We start from the raw sequence: 24,640 nt of genomic DNA, 5'->3' as shown, positions 1-24,640 counted from the left end.
ACCACAAGGTGTCAGTCAATAATAATTAAATCTTCAAAGGACTTTAAGATTCCCTGAGGAAAGTTAATCATCCAAAAATTATAGATGTATTGTTAAAGCATGATTATCCCTTGGCGCCCCAGCTATTACTTAAAAAAGATAACCACGAAAAATGCGGTTAAGTGGTTGCTTTCCTTTGCATTTTCCTGTTAGACTACTTCTGGAAATGTGGCACATAAAATTCCCAGATGTTGCAATCCAGGTTCCCGACACTCTTCCCTGAGGCAGCGTCCAACTCGGAGGAGTAAATCGTCCCTCTCATTCTCTCTTTCTGATACTTTTAAATATTGAAAATAACTTTCTTTTAGGTTTTGAGTACTTGGCTGAGCTGCACTTAATAGCTGAGGAGGAAGGAAAGGAATAAATGCCGAATTTACGGGATTTTTTTTTTGCTGAAGGTTTGCGATCCAGGCAACAAGATGTGGACAATTCAGGGTGCAAGGCACTCTCAGAAACTCGGGTTCGATTCCGTGTTTGTAAATGACGGCCAGTTCACGGAGAGCCTATTAGTTTTAAATGCGCTCATCTGCGGATGGATATATTGACTCCCAAGCAGCCCATCTCAGGGTGTGATCCACCGGATCGCTTCACTGACACCTGGAACCTGGTAGGAAACGCAGACTCTCAGGTCCCTAGCTCAACTCAACAGGGCAGTGAGTGGGTCCCAGCAGTAGGTTTTCCCGAGTGCTCTAGGCGATTCTGACACACACCAGACTCTGAAAACTACGGTCTGAAGGATGCACACGTGCTCGTTGTTGAGTGGGGAAAAGGAAAAGGGAGGGACGCGAGCGCAGGTGGCGGAGCTGGAACCTGCAGGGAGTGGGAGGGCGGGATTGGGGCGCGGCGCCGGCAGGGGGCGCTGTGCGAGCGGGGCACGGGGAGGCGGGGTCTGCACGCTGGCGGGGGGTGGGGGAGGCTCCGCCAAGCTGAGGCGGCCATTCACTGTCGGGTCCCTCCGAGGAGCGGGTGAGTCTGTTCAGTCGTTCCCTCCGCGCCCTCCCCACGCTCACGGGCCCTGCAAGGCGGGCCCCCAGCCTCGGGAGGGGTGTCGCGGGGCGCGTGCTCTCCGGGGACTCGGCTGGGGGCGAGCGCAGCTCAGTGAGCGCCTCCCGCACGGGTGCAGCCCGCCGCAGAGCCCCTCTCCTTGGGGACCGACCTGGGGACATCAGGGACTAGGAGGTCCTGTCCGCGGGGGGAAGGGGTCGGCGCTTATACTCAGGATAGGGTCTGATGGCAAGTTTTCAACTTGTAGAGTGACCAGGAGTTTGCAGCGCACTGAAGAATGCATCGTGCACAGTACTTAACTTGGTCTTTAGGAAAATTTTACTTTAAGTCCTTGGAACACTGGTCTTACTCTCTCAGGGTCCAGATGAGGTTCAAGTTCCCTCCAAATTAATGCTTTTAAAGATGTCATTCCGGACAAATCCACTGGAAGGGATTTGTAAACATAGAATTTAGGTACACTTCAAAATTTGCTACGCTGTTCTTTTTGTAAAAAAAGAACTCGCCACATTCTGATATTTAATTAAAGGTCGTTTAGCATGGATGTATTAGGCATAGTGGGGTGGAATCAGTGCTTTAAACAAATAAAACAGCATGATGAAGAAAACAGTCTCCCTTCACAGAGGCAAGTGTGTGCTTGGAAGTGTAGAAGGTTGGAAATTCAGCGCCAGCCACAATGTATTTCAGTCACTGGCTTTCTTAAATTCTAAATTCTTGGCCATAAACATGAGTCAGTCGGGCTGTGTCAATATTTTGCAGGAACACCAGGCCGGCCATCCTGGTACAGCAAAATAGAAGTCACATCAGAAGCTATGCTCCACTTTTTAATGGGGAGGAAAATTCGAGAACGTTGAGTCCAGTTCTGGAGTTCTTAACATCTTAGCACTGTGCTATTTCCTGTTAGATTTGCTGGTCTTATGAAAAAAAATTATTGTAGAACTTCAATTATATAGTTAATATCTGTTGGAAACAAACATTTTATTTTCCTGATTTCTGGGCTCACAATTGACTGTCATTCAGTCAATGACAGGGGAATCGCCCTTGCTGCTGCTGGCTTTTTCTGGGCCTTGCTGTCAGCTTGGTACCATGTAGACAGAGGGCTGGGTCCCCCTCCAGGGCCACTCTGGCTTTCTACCCAGGATCTCTGCATCAGGGCCCTTGATCAGCAAATGCTTCCAACTTCTGGATGCCCTAGGGCTAAGTATAGAAGGGAACTCTCACCCTTTTTCTCTGCTTTTTTATTCCCAGGCCACCATCTGTCCATAAAGCAGTATGTGACACAGCCACACAGTTGCTTACTGAAATGTTTGCCTTCTCTCCCAGACTGCAAGGTTTTTGAGAGTTGAGGCTTTATCTCATTTAACTTTGGATCCCCACTGTCTGACATTGTTCACAGTGTAGTTAATGAATAAATATATTTATATGCTTGTAACTGAAATTCACAGTTAAAATATCCTCTACACATAGTAAATTATTTCTTGTATTTGGTCCTATTCCTAGACAACCCTTCCCAAGCTATTCTGTTTACAATGGTTAAGTCAAATGGTTAAGTCCGAATAACATGGAATGGTGCTTCCTGAGGATGGCTGTAAGCTTCTTCAGGACAGGCGCCAACTCTTGTTTCTCTTTTTCCTCTTTAGTGTCTATTCGGAATTGTGTTCATAAGTACTTGCTGGTGAGTATATGCTTTACCCAGCATTCTGTCAAATGCCAACACCCAACTCCAACTAACTCAAACAAAAAAGGGGAGATTGGTATGAATTTAGAATTTTGGATCTGGTCTACTCAAATATGCTACCAGAACTCTCCTACAGCTTTCTCCGTTTCTTCTTCTGCTTTTTGGTGTTGGTGTTCTGTTCAAATAGAAATGTCTTTCTCCCTGTTGCGCTGGGGTTGGGGAAGCATGATAATTTTATACCATCCCAACTTAACAAAATGTTAAAGATGTCTCCTCTTTCTCTCCCCCCCTCCAGATAAAAATATCAGAGAGCTATAACTTGTCAAGTAGGGTTGGGTATCAGGCCTAAACCAATCAGTGAAATCTTGGCAATAGGATACTCTGGCTGGCTAAGCCTGAGTCTTATGCTCATTTCTATGGCCACAAGATGTGTGCTACTACAATTGGCAGCCTCCTGGTATCCTACTGGGTGGAAGAGGGGCATTTCTCTAAAGGCAATATTGTAAACCAGAAAAAAAAAAAGAAAGAATATGGGCAAACCAAAACAACAAATACACATTGCATATCCCTTATCCAAAATGCTTAAGATGAGAAATCTTCGGGACTTGGGTTTTTTTCATTCTGTAAAGTTTGCATGTACATAGTGAGATGTCTTGGGACTAGGACCCAAGTCTAAACATGAAATTCACTCAGGTTTCACACACAATTCATGACTTGATGGTAATTTTATGCAGTATACTTAGTATACCTATGATTTACCTGAGTCCCATCATAGAAGGTCAGTTATGGAATTTTCTACTTGTGGCAAGTGGAAAAAAAAGTTTTGGAGTTTGGAGCATTTCAGATTTTGGACTTCCAGGTTAGGTATGCTCATCCTGTATCCTCATCATGAATGTTTTAAAGTTACAAGATAAGTGTCTTGAAAATGTTCCAGGAACACCTCAACAAAGAAAGTGTTGGCATTACATTGAGGTGACCACTCTTTCTTCTTTGTGAGGATCTGACCTTTAAAACCTGGAAAACATTCAAAGTATTCTAAACTATTCCTAAACAATTTTCTACTTAATAAGGTATTACAAAGTGGTCTAAATTCAAAAACACTTGGAATGTTTTCTGCCAATTTGTTGTATATTTAATCTGTTTTTCCTCATTGAATTTCATGAGGTACAAATTACAGATATATTCCTCTTAAAATAAATTTACTATTAATAAAAACAATGAATAATATTATAGTAATGTTATGACATCAAATGTTTCCTTCCCCTAAAAAAAAGTTATACTGCACCCAGGTGAGGCTCTTTGAAAATCATTAAGGAAAAGATTCCTTTATCTGGGAAAAATTTTTACGAAATTTGTTTCTGCAGGGTTGGGAAAGAGAGCAGGCATGTCAGTGATGGCGCACAACTCAACATTCCCACTGGAAATAGACTAGCCATTTATGTCTTATCAACAAAGACTGGCCCATTACTCTAATGGGAAAACAGCACTCAACACCTTTTTGGTTCTTTCTGACACTATTAAGGTTCACCTTACTAATAGTGTATGTTCTGTTCATGAACTGAAACTCCAAAATATTTTCCCATGAAAATCAATTAATTTTTGTTTCAAATGTCACCCCCAAATTCTCTTAAACATGTAACTTCCTGGAATATAATTATGTATCAGCTACCTTCAACCTCCACTGATCACATTGTTATCCTCAGAAAAAGACATTTCAAATTCTGTTTACCTTTGAGAGGAGCTGGGTTTCCTATAAATAAGAACCTTAAGTTAATTTTTCCTAAAGTAAAAAGTCACATCTAACCCTTTGTATTCCATATAGACATGGGTCGTTCATGGTACAAATAGTTGGACAAAGAAGATAACTATTGACATAAGTGCACTGGTTGAGACTCCTTAAATGAATAGACCGGTTACTATTTCAATTTTAATTGTACTTTATCTGCCTCTCTAGTCTTTGGGTGAGTATTTTCCCATCAAACATTGACATCATAAATAAAGCAGACTTAACTATAATTGTTTTATTTTTCAGGTGACTGAAGCCATTTTATATTACAGAATAAATGGAGAGCAGAAAGGACGTTACAAATGAAGATATTTGGGAAGTGAACGCTAGAAGAAGTCTAGAAGATGATTATTTGGTAAAATAATAGTTAGTAATGAAACTCATATATGTAATTCCAATGCCATTCGATATCTTCTAGTGTTGTAAGAGTGATTTTCATCCAGTATCTGCACTGGATTCTTACTGCTGATATTCTGACATCAGTGACAGGAGTCTTAGGTAAATAAGTCACTGAAAAGCCTGGGTCTCATAAAGATGGACCAGATTGTCTTCAAGGTCCTTCAATTCTAACCTCTCTGGTTCTCAGTTTAAAACCACAAGCCACCAATGCACATATCATAGTAGTTTGATAAGCATTTTTCCATAGACACTGTGGCAGCCTCCTGAGAGATCACCAACTAAACTGATGACTCGCTGTTTAACCAAATAAATTCACTTTTGGATAAAAATCATTGTCCCACTTTTGGTCAGCCACAAAATTAAATGGTTCTTACAATGTTATTTTACTTAAAAAGTGGCAGAAAATTTTGGCTCCAAACTCTAACCTTTCTAAATTATTTCAAATACAGTTTTAGCAGAAATTATTTATCTTATTTTAAAAGGAAAAATAATTAAGCACTATAAGCATGTACCCTAAAAACTAACTGTGCACAAAACAAAGTTATGTTCAGTTTTCAAATTAGCTGTCTTACTTGCCACTCCATAATTCTTCACTCCTAACCAGAAAATCAATCTCAGCTGATTATACTTACACTGTTATCATGCAGAAGGGACAGAAACCTTATCCTTTCTAGATGGAGTAATTACAAAAATCATTACGTAGAACAGTGATTTATTACTCAGAGTAGAAATTAAATGGCAAGCAAGGTCATTTAAAACATTGAAAATTATAGAGCACTATGTGGATTAAAGTTACTGTGCATAAAATGAGTTGAACAAGATAATCACTAGCATCATGTGAAGCATTACAATGTTCTTGTAACAGAGAGAGCTATAAAAATGAAGAACACCACAGAGTAAGAAGTAGATCTATTCATAAAGTGCACAAGACGAAACACTCTGAGATCTTATTGTGAGTGTTTTAAATTTTCTGTATTATCAGTCACTTGGGGAAATGACAGATTATTCGTTGCAGCCTTCTTTTGGATTGTTGACTACCTGGAAATGCAAATGGATAAAAAATATAACATTCTCAGGAAATAGATCATCTCTGTGGGATTCAACTAGCTATATAGCCTTTTACCTTCTTGATAATATATTTGTCTGTCACGACTTAGACAAATGAGTTATTTTAGAAATACAAAATCAAAGCACAAGATCACATGATGAAATTCCATATTTTATCTAATAATAATGACCATATCATCCCTGATCTTTGCATTCTAATTAATAAAGACTGCATTCTCGGTGTTCTGTAGGTTGTCCAGTAACTAATAAAAATATTATAGAGAAAACATAAGTATTACAATTTGCGAGTTCACCTGGACATGGTGGTGCATGCTTGTAATTCCAGCTACTTGGGAGATGGAGATAAAAGGATCATGGTTCGAGTCTGGCCCAGGCAAAAAAATTAGTGAGACCCTCTCTTAAAAATTGAGCCAGATATGGTGCACATAGTGTAATCCCAGCTATGCAGGAAGCATAGGTTGGAAGATTCCAGTCCAAACCCAGCCCTGGGCAAAAAATGCAAACCCTATCCAAAAAATAAAAATAATTAAAACAAAAGGGCTAGGGTCATGATTCAAGTGGTAGAGCACTTGCTAGGCCATGAGTTCAAACTCCACTAATTTATTATTTTACCAAAGATTGCTGGAGTTTTAAAAGACATTTTCAATTTTGGCTTCCAAGTTGCCCTATTCCATTATTTCACATCTTCAAAATAGTCACAATGGTCTAAGCATTAATGGAAGCATCTGAAGCATGTCTTAAAGATAAATGAATAACAAAAATTAATGGAATCCCAATGTAGCTAAGTGCACATTTGGTCATTACTATAGATGCTATCTTCAGCTAACCACCAAGATTCCGAATGCCCTTATTACCTGGAAGCACAATGATTGAGCAATAAATAGTCAAAGTAAGAGAAATCCTGTGCTTTGTGCAATTTTAAGACTTTTTTTCCTTTCCTTTGTAGACTAAGGACACAGGAGAGACCAGTATGCTGAGAAGACCTGTGCTTTCACACTTGCAAGAAACACTCCATGTTGATGAATTCGATTGCCCATCAGAACTTCAGCATACACAGGAGCTCTTTCCAAAATGGCGCTTGCCAATCAAAATAGCTGCTATTGTATCATCTCTGACTTTTCTGTACACTCTTCTGAGGGAAGTAATTCACCCTTTAGTAACTTCTCACCAGCAATATTTTTATAGAATTCCAATCCTGGTCGTTAATAAAGTCTTACCAATGGTTTCCATCACCCTCTTAGCACTGGTTTATCTGCCAGGTGTGATAGCAGCAGTTGTACAACTTCATAATGGAACTAAGTATAAAAAATTCCCACCGTGGTTGGACAGGTGGATGTTAACACGAAAGCAGTTTGGGCTTCTCAGTTTCTTTTTTGCTGTACTACATGCAATTTATAGCCTGTCTTATCCAATGCGGCGATCCTACAGATACAAGTTGCTGAATTGGGCATATCAACAGGTAGGATGATAATGCTGACGATATTAGTAAACTTAAAAGAGTCAGAGTCACCAACAAATCAGTCCTTTTTCATTGTGACAGCAATATTCCAAGCCCCTGTTTCAACCCTGTGTTAAGAAAGTAATCTGCATTTTAAAAAAGGTGTTATAGCTTCATTGGGCTTCAGTGTCCAGCTTTATGATGAGGAATGTTTTTGAAGCTGAATATAAAGTACAGCTTGAACAACATAAAAAATATTTAGTTCATGGACGTGGTCACATTTTAATCTTCTGCCACCCTTGCAATGTTATTTTTAATGCTAATTGTTCAAACCTTATGCTTATTTCCCACAGGTTGTGCACACATTACAATTCTAACTAAACCATCAAATAACTATTATGTAATTAACAAATAGAGTATTATATAAATGTTGCATTCAAGGAAAGAAAGTAATAATTCCTATGTCATTTCTTTTAGAGGACTAAATGAAAAGTCATAAGTTTGTTTAGGCCTCCTTTGTTCTCAAGACCACCATAGTAGACTAATGGAGTAAGTGTGGTTTGTATTCCTTCTTTCCTCCTTCTGGTAGGTCCAACAAAATAAGGAAGATGCCTGGATCAAGCATGATGTTTGGAGAATGGAGATTTACCTGTCTCTGGGCATTCTGGGACTTGCAATACTAGCTCCCTTGGCTGTCACATCTATTCCATCTGTGAGCAACTCTTTGACATGGAGAGAATTTCACTATATTCAGGTAAATGACTTATAAAATAACTCTACTCCCTCATAGAGGCAAATCATTTGTGCTTGTAACATCAAGTATTTCAACTTTACCCTATAAAAATAACAAATTTTTTCCAATACTACACTTGTTCTAATTAGTAATGTATCTTCTGTTTTCCCGATTGCTTCTAAATTGGATGCATTTGTAGACATAAATAAAAGACATTACTAAAAGAAAAATATTCTAACATTTGCAACTTATTAAGACAGTCTGCTGCCCATCTAATGACTAATGTGATGTTTTACAAATACTCACCTTGAAATATGGAGTTTTATCTATCGAAGACATTCCAGCATCTAACATTAAAAATTGCTTTTTCCAAGTTACATTTTAGATAACTTACTCACTTGAAGTTTCTGAATATTCTTAGAATTCAAAACCTATCTCAAATTTATTGAAGTTTATCTCCTAGTAGGAGATTATACTTAAAAAAACAATGTGCCAAAATTCACAAAGGGACCAATGTCTGACAAAATTCAAAGGACTAAATTTAATTCAATCAAAAGCATTGCCAAAATTTTTTAAATGACTGAGTTTTAACTTCTGTGTGTGGACCTCTTGGAAATTTCCACAAAGTGAAACACTCTTCACTATCTGTCCTGCATATTTTCAACAGACACTTAACCAGGGCATCTGATTAGGCTGGAAAGTGTTTCTCTATCTTAATTATTCCAACATGACTAAGAGATAGTACCACATCTCCAAGCAAAATATTTCCTAATTTTGTGTGTTTGGCTTCATTACTCCTCATGAAATAGCTTCCTCCTCACATTGCTTTCCCTTCACACATACACGAGCACCACTTTTCAGAGTTAGTTATAGATTCAAGTACTGCATTTTCAGCATATGTCCCATTATATATGCAATGCATAGCACATAATAAATATATCATATACATTTGGTAAAACTAATTTTCAACCAATCACATGTACTTTACAGTTACTAACGTAGAAACTTTTCCTTTAGAGTCTGAGAACTGGTTACACTATGACTTACCTTGAGGAGTCACGGCTAAAAACACAACTTAACCATTGAATTGTATTCATTGGAGCTTAAGACCACAGCTGAATGATTGTGAGTTAGATTTGTTCTGTCAGGTTAATAACCATTTCCAGTAAAGTGAATAGAAGTCAAAGAGTCATCTAGAAGAGCTTTGTCAGAATGCCATAAAATTACTTAGCTGAACAACTATTTGCAAGGAGCTTTATCTGTGTGATGTCAAAGCATTCCATTGCAAGCTGAAATTTTTTCACATCTTTAGATCTATTTTGTTCAAACATTGAAATAATTGCCAGTATTTTTCCATTTTATCATAATGTCTTATTTTTTTAAAACATAGCCCATGTCTATTCACTTCACTATTCATTTACCAAAATCTGAATGAATTACATTAGCTGCCTTCACAATTGATAAAGATCACGGAATTCAAATTGATTTTGTGGTAACCTTCAGTCAGCCCACCAATATTTATTGAGCACCTAATAATGTGCAGATTATTGTGTTGATTCTGCAGGGGTCCTGTGATGAGTGAGACACAGTTCCTGATTTTAGAAATCTCTTGATAGGCAAAATTAAGACAAATGCACAAGAAACAAAGTACGAAAATATAAATATCATAAGATGAACAAAATGGCAGAGAAAGGAAGGACAGGGCTATTGAGCACCTAAGACTAAAAGAAGGGTTGTGAATTTTCTCAACCTATCTTGGAGACAAAAATATTACCCAATAGTAGCATGGTAAGGAGGCACATGTAAAAAGAATCGAAGATGTGAATGGAAATGATTAAGAAATGTATTAGGCAAATAATCATAGATGAATGAAAGGATTTCTAAGTAACAGAACAGATTCAGATGAGGTAGGATGGAATAAATTCTTACTGCCCAATCTTCACTAAAGTAATTTTGTTTTTATTTTGCAGAGCAAGCTAGGAATTGTTTCCCTTCTACTGGGTACAATGCATGCATTGATTTTTGCCTGGAATAAATGGGTAGATACAAAACAATTCATATGGTATACACCTCCAACTTTCATGATAGCTATTTTCCTTCCTATTATTGTCCTGATATGTAAAACCATACTATTCCTACCATGCCTGAGGAAGAAGATACTGAAGATTCGACGTGGTTGGGAAGATGTCACCAAAATTGACAAAACTGAGATGTCCTCCCAGTTGTAGAAGTACTATTTACACATATTTTTGTTCCATATTCACATGTTTTATTGTAAACATTTCAAATTTGTGTTTGTTAATAAAATAACCACTTCAAGATCTTAATGTATCTCTTTGTATGTCAGTGATCAGTTGGAAATTTATATATTTCCTTGAAGACTTGATTCAAAATAAATATTTTAAATATTAATATTGAGTTTTGGTGGTACTGGGATTTAAACTCAGGGCTTCACACTTACTAGGTATTCTACCATTTGATCCATTCCTCCAGTTCTCTATGTACTAATCTAGCATATTCTGTGTTTGGTAAAGCTAAGTATAACAAAAACAAGCACATATCTGATTTGTCAGATTGCATAGCATTATAAATTTAAAAAGGTCTTGAAATACAAGTCCTTACTACCCATTACACAGTTACCATAAACCATAAAAAGCTGTATTTCTGAATCTACAGGTATATGCATATTTGTATTACTGTAATCACTATAAAATTTTATTTTATTGTATTATTTTAATTGTACATATGTATGAGATTCAGAGTGATAATTCAGCACATGTAATGCAATTGTAATGATCAAATCATGGTAGCTGGCAATTCTGTGTCCTTAAACATTTTTAATATTTTATTAATATAATTGTACATATTTATGAGATATAGTATGATTATTGTTAAAGAACTTCCATTCTGATGTAACCAAGTTTTATTCATGGAATACCTATCATTAAAAAAACACACATTTTAGATACACATCCAGGAAATAAAACTGGCTATCAAGGAGAAAAAGTAAATTCAGCAACTTTCACCTGAGTTACACATAACTCAATTGAACTTACTTTAATACATTGCCAAAAGTATACCATTAACTATAACCAGCTGTCTATGTACTCCTGAGGTTTTCTATCATTACAAAAATTAACCACAAGCTTTATATTTATAGCCATTTGTTATGATTAAAGATGGTAGAGCTCTTGCTAGTGACGTAAATTAGGAAAAGAAATTTGTATATTCAATGAGTAGAGTCCAGTTTTTTTTTAAATCTGTCCTATTACAAATGATTTTCATTATTACATGGAGGAGTGGTTAGAAGTCAAGAAATGAGACACATTTGCATATAGTGAAGAAAGGAGTTGAGAAGAGCAGAGTTGGGACATTAGATAGCAGTGCCCTGAGAAATAATTTACCATAAGAGGAAAAGGAATCTAAGGGTCTAGAGTTGCAAACCAGCAAAGGACTATAACCATGGGCATGGCACGCCAGTTCCGAGATGCAGCAGTGCAAGTACCTGCCCTCTCACCTGCAGGGCAGTGTCAGCATCTCCAGTGCTGAGGAGAAGCTGAGCCCCAGCCTTCCAGGTACCAAGACATCATAGAGGCTGCAGCTTGGAAACAGTTCCAGACTGAATTTAACATCTATGAAGCTTTCAGAGACAAAAGCTGAGTTTTGGCTTGGTTATTGAAGCCCTGTGTCTGTTTACCATGGTAACAAGCAACAACAGACCCATTCTGAAACACACAATATGCTCCTTTGGGAACTCTAGTGATAGAAAAAGGTAGTCCCCAGGGCCTTAGAAGCAAGGAACAAAACATCTGGATTCAATTTGTACTCAGATTGGTAAAGGCTAAACCATTCACTCTGTAGCTCTTCTGAATTTTATAGTAGCTGAGAAGTATATATATCTTAGTATATATATATATTTTTTTAAATGATGTCCTTTTTTCTCTTAAGGACTTTAAAATGTCCCAGTCCCTACTCAGTCTCACTGGGAAGACAAATTTTAAGAAATCAATGGATTCTGCATTTCTGGTATCACTAAAGAAAGAATGACATTCCTTTTAGAAGAGTAAAGGTAGGAGGATGTGAGTTTGATCCAGAATAAGGAACTATTTGAGGTGTGTATTAAAGTATAAATAGGATTCCTTCAGCTAGAATGGGAGAATAGGGCATGTGTGATATGTTGGAAGGTCTTGTTCAGGTCTGCTGGAATAGAGTATGTGAAGGAAATATCAGATTACACACAGAAAAGGTCAGACAGCTCATCAAAGTCATTGCATGACATGAAACCTTGCCTGAACTTTGTCCTTTGGGGTGCAGGAAAACTGAAAAATTATAAGCAGGGGCTTAACATCATATATATATACACACACATATACACACAGATATATATGTATCTGTGTACCATCCAGGAGATGTATTTCATGGTGACAAGCAAAGACAAAAGGCAAGTTAGAAAACTGCAAAAAATATTTAAAGTGATTACAGCAATGTCCCAGGACAGAGACAATAAATTCCCAAATGAAGCTCATTACATAAGGGATATATATATTTTTTTAAATGAGAGCTAATGAAATATGATAAAAGGATAAAATTACCAGGAATTCATGACCAATAGAACATAAGCAGTGGGGGGAAGAAAGCATCTAGAGCAGAATATCTAGGGTTCTTTTAGCTTGGATGACTTAATGAACAATGCCATTAAGCAGGATAAAGAATTCTACAAAAGGAGCAGATTTTTTAACCAAAACAAAGAAGAATGTGTATTCTAACATTGTATGCTGTTAATAATCTCAATTGCTAAGGTATATAGTGTGGTTCTTTTAGTCATGGGATACACAAATACAACCATGAAAGGCGTACAATATGGGCAGTAGAAAGGAAAAGGAAGATATTTCCCTGCTCCTTTGAAAAGGAAGATATTTCCCTGCTCCTTTGAAAAGGAAATTTTTAAGTAAAACATTTGATGTGGGTAACACCGTTGTGGAGGACAGTCATGCAGGGTCTCCCAGGAGCAGAAGTAACAAAAGCCTAGATAATCACTGACCTTCCTTCTCAAAGTTTCTTTCCAGATCAGAATGAGTCTACCTGGCCTATATTTTCCTTAAATATTTGCTCTATCTGGATCATATAATTGATGATTTTTAAAAAATTTTATCTTTACTATTTTAATAATCAGTTACACTTAATGTTTTATGACAATAAAAAAGAAATTTATAACTCTGACATGATTTTCAGGCCATAGACTACTTATCTGAGGAAACCTATAAGAAGTTATAGCCTATTAATAAAAACATTTAAAAAATAAAAGTAAATTTTTAAAAAGTAAGCTAAGAAAGATTTATTTATTTCTGTAAAAAAAAGAAATATGGCCTTTTAACATGGAATCTATAAAATTAAACATACAAATTCATAATAAAATATCTAATTTTCATTAGAACAGCTACCTGTAGAATTTTTTTCCAAGAAAATGATCAAGATGCAATTGCTTCTTCATTCTAAAACTGTCTTTGGGTGTTAGAAATGTTCCAGTATGGACTTAATGTTGTTTTGCTCTGTTAATTAGAAGTCCTTTTTCCTCATGCCAATTTTTCCAGGTGTTTTCAAGAGGCCCTTTGAAGAGGCAATAAATTATCCTCCCTTTTACTTGTTGGAAATAATCCTGTGCCTAAGTAAATTAATAAATGGCTCTCTTGTGCCCATTACAAATGACCTGAAACTAAAGTCCAGTGCTTCTTCTCTACTAATCCCACTCCTATGGCTGATCAGGGTTTCTCACCCTCATTGCTAATATGTCTTATTACCAGAATTATTCAAGGCTGCTCATTTTAACTGTGCCAAGAACAAGTTGCCAGGTCCTTCCAATATAAAATTTGCTGAACTGGAAGAGAATGATGAGGTCACCTGAGTTTTCTAATCCCTTCCCTAGAGGCATGACCCCAGTGAAATGAGGCTTCCTTCAGCAAAACATATTTCTGAACATTAGAGAGAGAGTAAAGGGGAGAGAAACACCAAATTTGTAATGGTAAGGCATCCATTGATCTTGAGGAAATCAGTAGCCCCTCCTACACCTCAGCTGGGCCAGGAGTGGCTGATTGGATGCAATCTTCTGTTAGCGCAGAAGCTAAGCTCAGGGGTGATGACCATGCCAGAGTGACTGGCACATGCTAAGCATATAACCCCAGGAAATGATTTTAAGCCTAACCTCATCTTGTAAATTAAAATTGGGCTATCACAAAACATAAATATTAATAGAATTACACAGTGGAATTTTTTAGACAATGTAAGAATTTGAGGGAATGGTTTGTTTTTAGTTGTTTAATAGAAACTTTTTCAGCAAAATCTCTTGACAGTAGTGTATAATAGAGGTAAAAGTTGAACTGGGCTAGCATGAGCAGGAGCTCTGTTTTTTTTTCCTACTTCTTCCAGCCTGATTACAAGTGCTTCTGTCATATGGGTTCTACATTCCCCAAATTTGGCAACAAGGACAACAGCTGAGAACCAAAAGCACTAAATAGACCTCATTGTAATTTCAAAGAAAAGCCAGCTATGGAGTGAGAAGAGGCTTGCTGAGACTGTGCTTTTCAACCACTCATCACCTCAACACCAATGCATACGAAAGAGAACAGAGTGATAAGTGGCAGTCTTCCTTGTTTTGAGAAGTGTAATATTGACGAGAATCTATGCCCTATCTAACCTCAATTTACCTGGAAGGGAGGGGAGCATAGATTGAGCCCTTCACCTGCTCTACATCCACAATAAAGATGAACTTGACTAGCTTGCCACACACTTATGCTTTTGACTGCTCTTCCTTCCTGCATCTCCAGCCTTTCATCTGTTTTCTTTTTCCCATTACCTAGAAAAAATAAAAACTTCAGTATTCCTTTCTAGTGCATAATGCATGCATGCTGGGGGAAATTTTTTTGATCTGAAAATATTATTTTATTGTTGGTATTGAAGAACACATTTTAGATGCTTAGAAATCTAGATTGGCCACAAAACAGTTACACGTAGAACAACAGAATAGACTAGAAGATACAGAAACAAACTCCACAACTACAGTCATCTGATTTTCAACAAAGGCACCAAAAACATACGTTGGAGATAAGACAGTATATACACATGTAGAAGACTGACACTCAATCCCTGTCTCTCACCTTAACTCAAAATGGATGAAAGATCTCAATGTAAGACCTGAAACTCCGAAACTACTACAGAAAAGAATACAGGCATAAGGAGTGATTTTATGAATTGCTCAGGAAATGAGAGCAAGAACTGGCAAATAGAATTGTATCAAATTAAAAAGCTTCTACTTTTTAAGGAAACAATTACCAAAATGAGAGAAAATCTTTGACAGCTATTCATCAGAAAAAAGGATTAATAGCTAGAATATATAGTGCTCAAAAATTAAACACCAAAAAAAAATCCAATGAACCAATGGGCAAATGAAGTAAATAGACAGTTCTCAAAAGAAGTACAAATGACTAATAAATACATGAAGAAATGTTCAACATCCTTATCCATACAGGAAATGCAAATCAAAACAACACTGAGATTCCATCTCACCCCAGTCAGAAGGCTATCCTCAAGAAAACATAAATGCCAGCCAGGTTGGGGTGAGGGTGGAAGGGTGAAAGGAATCTTATACCCCATTAGTGTGAGTGGAAATTAGTGTAGCCACTATGGAAATCAGTACGGAGTTTCATCAAAAAACTAAAACTAGAACTATCATAAGATCCTGCACACGACCCAAGGTATGTAAGTCTGCATACAATAGAGACATCAGCACATACATGTTTACAGCAGTACTATTTACAATAACCAAACCGTGGAATTAGCCTAGGTGCCCAAAAACCAATGAATGGATAAAGAAAATGTGGTACATATGCACAATGTAGTGTTATTCAGGAAAAAGAATGAAGTTATGCCATTTGCAGGAAAATGGATACAACTGAAGACCATCATGTTGAGTGAGATAAGCCAAGCTCAGAATGACAAATATCACATTTTCCCTTAAATGTGGAATCTACACTGAATAATAACAATAATAAGAAGAAGATGACATGATTTAAAAGGAGGCTAGTGGGGGGAACCAGTGAGAGGAAGGAGGAGGGAAGAGAAGGTGAGTGGCAGTGAATATGATAGAAGTATATTATATACATGTATGAAAATAGCACATGGAAACCCACCAAAAACTGTTAAAAAGTAAGGGGAAGAGAGAGGGGTGTTAAGAAAGAGAATTGTAGATGGGGTGAATTTGATCAAATTATATATATGCATGTATATAAATATCACAATGCATAACTAATTTAGCATAATAAAAATTATTTTAAAATAATTCTAGGTTGGTAGCTGTTTTCTTTCAGACCTGGTAGAAAGTTCCTTTGGGCTTCTGTTTTTGTGTGTTTTATTTTGCTCTGCTTTGTTTAGTTTTGTTTTGTGTTATTGGGACTTGAACACAGGGTACCAGGCTTGCTAGGCAAAGTTTTCTTTTTTTTTAATAGCTGTATCCCTCACTATTCCACTGCACCTCTCCTGTCAAGATCACCAGGTGATCAAGTCTCAGTCCTCACCTTACTTGCTCACCCAAGAACATCTTAAAATATTGTGTTTACTTTTCTTCTAGAAAACCATACTCCCTGCATGTTTTTTCTGCTTCCTTTGCTGGCTCTTCTGTCTCCCATTATCTCCTGTTAACAAGATTAATTCTTTGACTTCCTTGCCTTCTCTAGCTATACCCACAATATAGGTAATCCTGAGTCTGATAGTCTCAAATAGAAAACATCAAAAGTTTGCTAATGAGTTCCAAATGTGTATCCTGGCCTTTCACCTGAGCTCCAGCCGTATTACATCTAGCTGCCTCCTTGACAACTTTTCTGAGTACATCTCCCATGCTCTTACTTCTCTCAAGCCATTCCCATTACACCGGTCTTCTTCATCAAACACAAGCTCATTCCTACCTAAGGACATGAACACTTGCTATTACCTCTTTCTGGAATGCCCTATCTACTTCTCAGTTACCACACAATTAGCTCTTCTATTTCACTCACCTATATGTTAAGATGCCATATCTTCAGAGTGACCACACCTGGCTACTCTATCTAAAATAGTTATCTGTGGCTTTGTTTTGTTTTATTTGCAGTACCAAGGATTGAACCCAGGGTCTCATTCTTGCTAGGCCAGTGCGTTACCACTTGAGCTACCTCCACAGCCCTTTGTTTTTTTGTTTTTTTGAGACAGTCTCATTATGTAGCCTAGGCTGGCCTTGAACTCTCTATATAGCCCAGGCTGGCCTCAAACTCGAGGTCTGTTTACCTCAGCTCTCTAGGATTATAGGATTTATTTTTATAGCTTTTTTTACACTCCAACATTATTTTACAGGTGTACTTGTGTTTATCTGATTGTCTGGATCCCCCACTCATAACCACAAGGATTTTGTTTTGTTCATGACAGTATTCTGATGACCTAGAATAAAGCCTCATACATATTAGAAGCTCATATTTGTTGAATATTTGTTGGATGAATGAATGGGAAACATGGTTGTATTATTAAGTGAATGAGACAGTGGTGTCTAGAAAACAAAAATGATTTATTTAAGAGGTTCTCCAAGTGTTGGCCAAGAATCAGCAGTGTCAGCATCAACTATAGCATTTGAGAAATGTAAATTCTGGGACCTACTGACTCCAGAAACCAGAGGTGAAGAGAGCAGTCTATTTTATCAAGCCCTTTCAAAGATTCTGAAGTATGATAGTTTGAGAACCACTGGTTTCTAAGCTAGGCCACCACTGACCTACTGCCTGTTTCTGTAAGTAGAGTACTATTGAACATAGCCACTCCGTGTTCATTTTTTATGTATGTTGTATGGCTGCTTTGCACTGCAACAGCAGTGTCAGATAGTTGCTGCACAGATATTATAGTCCCCAAAGCTTAGAAGGTTTATTATTGAGCACTTTGCAGAATAATTTTGATGGCCCCTGATTTAGATCAACACATTATATCATGTAATTGTGGCACAGCAAACACATACATCTGTTGTCTTCTACCCAAGTGCAACTGAACTTTTTTTTTTTTTAAAGTTGTGATTTAAAAAGGATCCATCACAGACTTAAAAACAGAAAAGAGTAGCACCACTGGACCAGAATATTGAGGAAATCTGGGATGTAAAAGTATTTGGGAGAGGGGGAAGCAGATAAGATCAGATTAGCAGAGAAACAAATAGACACTACCCCATAAGGTTCAAATGGATACCATTGCAAAAGGAAGCAACAGTTCCTAAGAAAACTCTAGATGAGTTTTATATTCCAAGTTAACCAAACCAAATCAGCCTGGAAAATCATTGGATGAATCACTGAAGGACCAGAGTCAGGAAACCTGATTGGTAACATTTCTACCCAGAAATCTGAACAGCTGGCTACAGACTTTTCAACAAATTTAAGGCTTCAAGAACAGCTCCTAGCTTTGGTACTAGGGCCTGAGAATCAGAGGCCAAGGAGACATCCACAGTGACATCAGAGGCTTTTACCACCATGACAAAATGTCATGAACAGGCCTTTAAAGTGGGAATTCTGGAATAGAAGACTCACAGAGTAATTACTGCGCTGCAGAAACAAGTCAGTATACAAGGCAAGGAGGGGAAGTCTACCTCTATCCAGTAGACCAGGTGCTTTCCCACACTAATAGGTTAAATGGTGCTCCACCCCCCCACACCAAACTGCTAAAGTCCTATGCTTGGGTGCCCCAAATGTGACCTTATTTGGAAAGAGGTCATTGTACGTAAAATTTGTTAACATGAGGTTACAATGGAATATGGTGGTCCCTTAAATGCCACATGACTGGTGTCCTTATGAGAAGAAGAGAGAGCTGCAAAGAGGAAAATGCCAGAGACACACAGACACTGAGGGAAGACAGAGGCAGAGTCTGGAGTTCTGCCACCACAAGCCAGAGAGCAGCTAGGGCTACCAGAAGCTGAAAGAAGCAAAGAAGGATCCTCCCCTGGAGGCTTCAAAGATGGCAACCCTAGGAAACTAACATGCCAGCCCTCTCAATCACACATTCTACTGCTACTCCTTTATCACTCAAAATGGAACATAGAGACCTCGCATGACCTGTGTGAAGAGCAACTTTGCCAGGTTCAAGCTCACCCGCTGGGCCCTGGAAAAGTTCTCTCCTTAGACTGAGCGGGAAACAAGAAGCAGCTTGCTGTTTCCCAGCAACAGAATGAATGTGTTCACCCCTTAGAGGAATGCTTCAGTCAGCCGTGACACTTTCCTGACACTACCAGAGGTTGAGCTCCAGAAAAATACAGGAGGAGATGGATGAGACCTGTTCTGGGGACATCTGAACCACCGTGGACAGTGCCCGACTTCTCATGGCCTATGAATTCTACCACTTCAGAGCACATAGTCTGAATTCTACCGCTTGTCCAAGGCCAGCTTCCCAGGAATTCATGTGGGTTTTGGGATTGTGCAATTGTCCATGGAAATTTAATGAATTTCATCAGTGAAAGACCAATAATTGGAAAAAGACAGATCCTCTTTTTCTCTTTTTAATTAAGTTTGTTTTTAACTGATACATAAAAGCACAAAATTTGTACGTATTAGTTCAGTGCTTTTTATGTATGTATACATTGTGTAATCAGGTTAAACATATCTATTCCTCTATTATGACAACATTCAAAATCCTCTTTTCTGGCTTTTTGAGATATACAATACATAGTGGCTATGTATACATACAATACATAGAGTAGCTATGTATAGTTACTCTACTGTGCAAGGGTACATCAGACTTCTTATCCTGGCTAACTGCAACTTGGTACTTATTGATCAGACTTTCCCCATCCCATGCCCCCACAAAATAATGTCTCTTGACAAGAAGAAAAAACAGTATGGTTTTGTGCAGTGAGTCTGAAAGCCTGCACAAGCTTGTCTCATGTGCAGGAAGCTCTGGGTTCAATCCCCAGCAACACATACACACACACACAAAGAAGACTTCCATAAACACTGGACAAGCTAAATAAGATTCTGCTGTTTACAATGTGAAACGAGCTGACATCATATTAATATCATTATAATAACAGTAACTACATAGTAATCATTTTCAATATCTGTAATATGTTTCAGGTATGTTTTTCTTTTCTTTGAAAAACGTATCTATGAATTAGAAAACAGAAATATGGCTTTACTGTTGTTTTTAATTCTACTTTAAATTAAGCCATTTTAGTTACTGAAAGGAACTACCTTCTTTTTACTTTTTAAGGCTAAAATAAATGGTATCTTCAGTGTAAAAAAACATGTAACCTGAATTAACAAAGTAAACACGAATTCTTAGTTGGCCAAGAAAGAAGAACCTCATCAGTAATAAAATGAATCACCAAATACTTGAAGAAAATCAACACCATTAGAAAAGATCACCTGACTCAAATAACAGAACTAGCAAAATATGCAAAAGATTAATGGAGACAGTGAAATGTAACATCTAAATATAATTAATTTGTTTGGAGAGATTTGAGAAAATCTCTCAGTAGCAAAAATACACTGCTATGCAAAAATGGAACAATTAACAATTTGAGTTCTTTTGTTGTTGTTTTGTGGTGCTGGGACTTGAACTCAAGGCCTCACGCTGCTAGGCAGGCACTCTACCACTTGACCCACTCCTCCAGCCCCAATTTGTGTTCTTGAAAATCAAGTTATTATTTTCAAAATTTTTAAAAAATATGCTAGAGCTGGGCATGGTGGCAACTTACCAGCTACTTGAGAAGTAGAGATAGAATTGTGGTTGGAGGCCAGCCCAGGCAAAAAGTTAGTAAGACTCTATATCAAAGGACAATCTGGGCATGGTGGTATACACCTGCAATTCCAGCTACATGAGAGGCAAAAATAGCAGGATAATGGTCTGAGGCTGGTCCCAAGCAAAAGCACAAGACCTTATCTGAAACATAACAAAAGCAAAAAGGGCCGGAGTGTGGCTCAAGTGACAAGTACAATGCCCTGAGTTCAAAACCCAGTACTATCCCAAAACAAAACAAAAAATATTCTGCATAGAACAATACTATTTTTTAAGAAAAGAGCATTCACAGAAAATAAGAAAAACATCTGTTGCTATACAAGAATACATACATAATTAGGAATATTTATCAAACAACTGAAATTGAAACAATGGTGAGAATACAAATTAAAGATGAAGATTTTTAAAAGTAAATGAAATAAAGACCCTCACATGGGTAAATTGTAAAACTGAGCTATGTTAAAATTAAATCAACTATTTATACCCAGGATTTAAAGGGGGGGGACTTCAAATGTTAATAAATAAAGTGAATTCCAGAATGCATACAGCTGGTGATGAACTCACAAAACTGAATGACTGAACTGAGATTCTCTCGTAACACATGAAGAAGAAAAATTCATTAAGTAGAGGATATGAAGGAAAAGGTAAGGAACACAGAAAAGAGCTCCCAATGCTTTCAGACACCGATCTTGTAAGTTTCAGAAGGATGGAATGAAGTGAAAATTAAGTTCCCAGTAACTGAGAAGAGGAAGTGCATGGCTAAAAATTGCTAAAAATTGTCGCTAACGAAAATCTGGGTAGTAGATGGTATTGCTAGAAGGGATGTCATTAATTGTGAGCTAATGATACTAAAATTCCACTTTCTTCATAAAGCTTCATGTTCTGAAAGGCAAAAAGCAATTATAATTCTGGTCCATTGCCATAAATGGACTGATGCCAATTGCTCACCACCTAACTACCACCCAACTATTCACCTGAAATCCATCTGACATCCATCCTTCATAAGAAGCAAAGTTTCTTAGATGACATTCTAATGTCTACACATCTATAATCCAGAGTAATTTCTGTAAATCCCAAGTAGCATCTTTTCAAATTATAAGTCCCCTGTGTAGTCTCGTTTTATAGATGACACTGAGACCAGCAAGAGAGACATTTCTAGACACTTGTGGGTGGCAGAAGAACCCAGAGCTTCTGACTTTGTAGCCAATGTTGGCACCATGCTGACAGCTTAGTGCCACTCTACCCTCTGTGTCATTGTAGCTTCATAATGAAGGGTGTGTATTTGTGCCATTGGAGAGGTTGGAAGTGAGTCCAAATACTCAAAACAAAGCAAATTTCTCCATCTTCTGCACAAATCCTCAGTCCTGGCTTTATGAGCATACCAGTCAGAGGCAGTAAATCCCAAGACTGCTTCATGTTACCAGAGTATTGGATAGGATGTCTAATAGTGCTGGGAAACAAGCCATGAAAAAAACAGTGTCCAGGCCAGGCCTTATTCAGTTACTGCAAATAAATGCTCCATAACAAACTCTTCCTTCCAGAGGCACAGGAGGCCACAGTCTGGCACCTTTAGTCACCACCACAACTTCCTGGCCCATCTCTGGGCATTACTTCAGTTCTTAAATCCCCAGGCCTTGTGGGTAAAATTTAAACAGTAAGTCTAACAATAGCTCCTCTTCAAAAGCAACTGCAGGATAATAATCAAATCCCATGGACTACTCAGATAGCTAAACACACTTACAAACTAAAAACATTTGCTCCATTTTCAATTTGGCTTTTTAATATAGTGAAAACATCAAATGTGAAATTTCTTGGATAGGGTTTTAAAAGCTTGAAGTTCAAACAAAAAAAAAACCTATTAATACCTATTAATGTCTAGCTTCTCTACACCTAGTAGAGTTTCCTTAATCACTATTACACAGGCTAGAGAATTAGCATATTGTCTTTACATATACAACTCAAATCTAGTGTCTCTGAGTTTTCAAGACCAATTGTTTTAAATAGGCCAATATCTCATTCTCTATTAGTCATAACTATATTTCCTTCCTCACACTAGTCTTCACAAAAATTAATCTGTTTTTTTTTCAGAGAATAAGACTAATTCACAAGATGAAAGTCAGTGAAGACCAAAATTATCTTAGATTTTCATTAGATTTGTACAATGTCACTAGAAGAAGAGGAATGGCTTTCCAGACAGCTTTCTGGAATGAAAATATGAGCTGGAAATATGCCAGCCCTACATAGTGAAATCATTCCAAAATAGAATTCGCTTTCTTCCTTGGCAATCAAGTGTTTTATTTTCCTAATTCAACATATAATTTTAAATTGGGGCAACCAGATTTGCAACATGAAAGCTGGAATGTTATTATTAAATTATACTCACTAAACAAAAAAAAAAAACAAAGAAAAAGCAAAAATTTTTTTTAGAAAAGCAATCTTGCACAAAGAATATTCAGGATTCTTTTCCCTGAATTGACTATAGAAAGAATAACATTTTTTTCAGCTGAAGGCAGAGCTAAATTGGTCCCATTGAAGCAAGTGGGATTCATTTCTCACTTCTAAGAGAATAAAGGAGGAAAAATATGCATTATCTTTAAGAAAATTCAGATTACTGCCAAAATTTTGCCTCCCACTTTGGCACTCTGCCTCTGTTCTGAAAGATGATATCTTCTCCTTTATAGTCTATCTTAAGATGAACAGTCAACAAAAGGAGGGAGGCTAGAGTAAGAAACAGAAAGGAATAAAGCATCATTATGAAGCTTGTTGACCCATGATACTCTCTTGCTTTGCATTTATTTATGCAAACAAAGTTAAAAAGTCAGAGCCCCTCTGGCCAGGTGCAGTGTAGTTAGAAATGGCCAACTAAGCATTCTTTACTTTCACAGAAAAATTGAGGAGTGAAAATTGCATCAGCCTGGTCTTTTTGATATTCCTAGATGCCAGAAGAAATCTTTACAATTTAAGTATATTTCCAGTGATTAAAGCTGTACAGTATGGCTTCAGAAAGCCATTAAATTTATAGATGTTTTGCTAGGTCTTTTCATCATCACCAAAAAACATTTTTTAAAAGACTCTATTTTTCATAAAACATTCAAGTGGATGCAGGGAAAGTAAATGGTAAATATCTAAGGCAGGTGGCAACAAATAATGCAAGGAAAAGAGATTCTTCCAAACTTGAAAGAAAAAAGTACAGAGTGAATCCAGGAAGGCGGGGGAATGAGGCAAGAATCTGGATGGGTCAGTTTTCTTTGCATTGTCCCATTTCCTTGTTTGCTATGTTACACAAGCACTGTTGAATATCAACATTTGGTCTCTTATGAATAGACACTTAACAGAAAAGGATGTTAGCTTTTTCAAGTCCCAAAATTGCCTTTTAAATATTTGCAGAATTTTCATTTTGATGAAAAAGCTTAAAAATGGCTTGTATAATTTTATTATTAAAATATTTTAACTATTGATCAATGAATGACAAGCAGTTCATAAATGCAGAATTATAAAATGCTTAAGAGTTGTTATTTAACTTCATGAGCTAAAGGATTCTTAACAATTGTCTATTATCTAATGTAACCTCTTTGTTTTACATTTCTGTTTTATTACTCCATTTAATTTTCTTGCCTCATGACTGTTAAAGAAAATGAGTGGTGTGTTATTGTTTAGAAACAGGAATAAATGAGAATTTTTTGGAAAAGGAAAGAAAATTAAGGAAAAAGGGGAAATAAA

At 37.2% G+C, this 24,640-nt stretch overlaps 1 protein-coding gene across 5 annotated transcripts; it reads left to right on the top strand.

Moving 5' to 3' along the window:
• The first annotated feature begins 919 nt into the window (after window positions 1-919).
• Window positions 920-10,470, top strand: Steap1 (STEAP family member 1). 5 transcript variants are annotated; one of them, XM_074064805.1, is made up of 7 exons: window positions 920-1,005; window positions 2,682-2,716; window positions 4,752-4,860; window positions 6,919-7,431; window positions 8,000-8,164; window positions 9,161-9,268; window positions 10,114-10,252. In XM_074064805.1, exons 3-6 carry the CDS (start codon window positions 4,783-4,785, stop codon window positions 9,227-9,229), a joined length of 825 nt encoding a protein of 274 aa, XP_073920906.1. In that variant the 5' UTR covers window positions 920-1,005; window positions 2,682-2,716; window positions 4,752-4,782; the 3' UTR covers window positions 9,230-9,268; window positions 10,114-10,252. The 5 variants fall into 5 exon arrangements, with proteins under 5 accessions (XP_073920906.1, XP_020008936.1, XP_073920904.1 ...); XM_074064804.1 differs by lacking the exon at window positions 9,161-9,268 and adding an exon at window positions 4,542-4,680 and having other exon boundaries at window positions 949-1,005; window positions 4,778-4,860; window positions 10,114-10,470; XM_020153347.2 differs by lacking the exon at window positions 9,161-9,268 and having other exon boundaries at window positions 10,114-10,470.
• Window positions 10,471-24,640: the final 14,170 nt, after the last annotated feature.

This window comes from Castor canadensis, chromosome 2 (genome assembly GCF_047511655.1).
Source record: "Castor canadensis chromosome 2, mCasCan1.hap1v2, whole genome shotgun sequence".
Taxonomy (NCBI): domain Eukaryota; kingdom Metazoa; phylum Chordata; class Mammalia; order Rodentia; family Castoridae; genus Castor; species Castor canadensis.
Note: the sequence above shows the minus strand (reverse complement) of the source record. Positions and strands in the feature narration are given on the sequence as shown.

Excerpts from the sequence above, each read along its gene's own strand:
- Steap1 (XM_020153347.2), top strand. The coding sequence starts at position 4,783 with ATGGAGAGCAGAAAGGACGTTACAAATGAAGATATTTGGGAAGTGAAC. Across the intron at positions 4,861-6,918 it reads GTCTAGAAGATGATTATTTG|ACTAAGGACACAGGAGAGAC; the intron begins GTAAAATAATAG and ends TTTCCTTTGTAG. Across the intron at positions 8,165-10,113 it reads GAGAATTTCACTATATTCAG|AGCAAGCTAGGAATTGTTTC; the intron begins GTAAATGACTTA and ends TTTATTTTGCAG.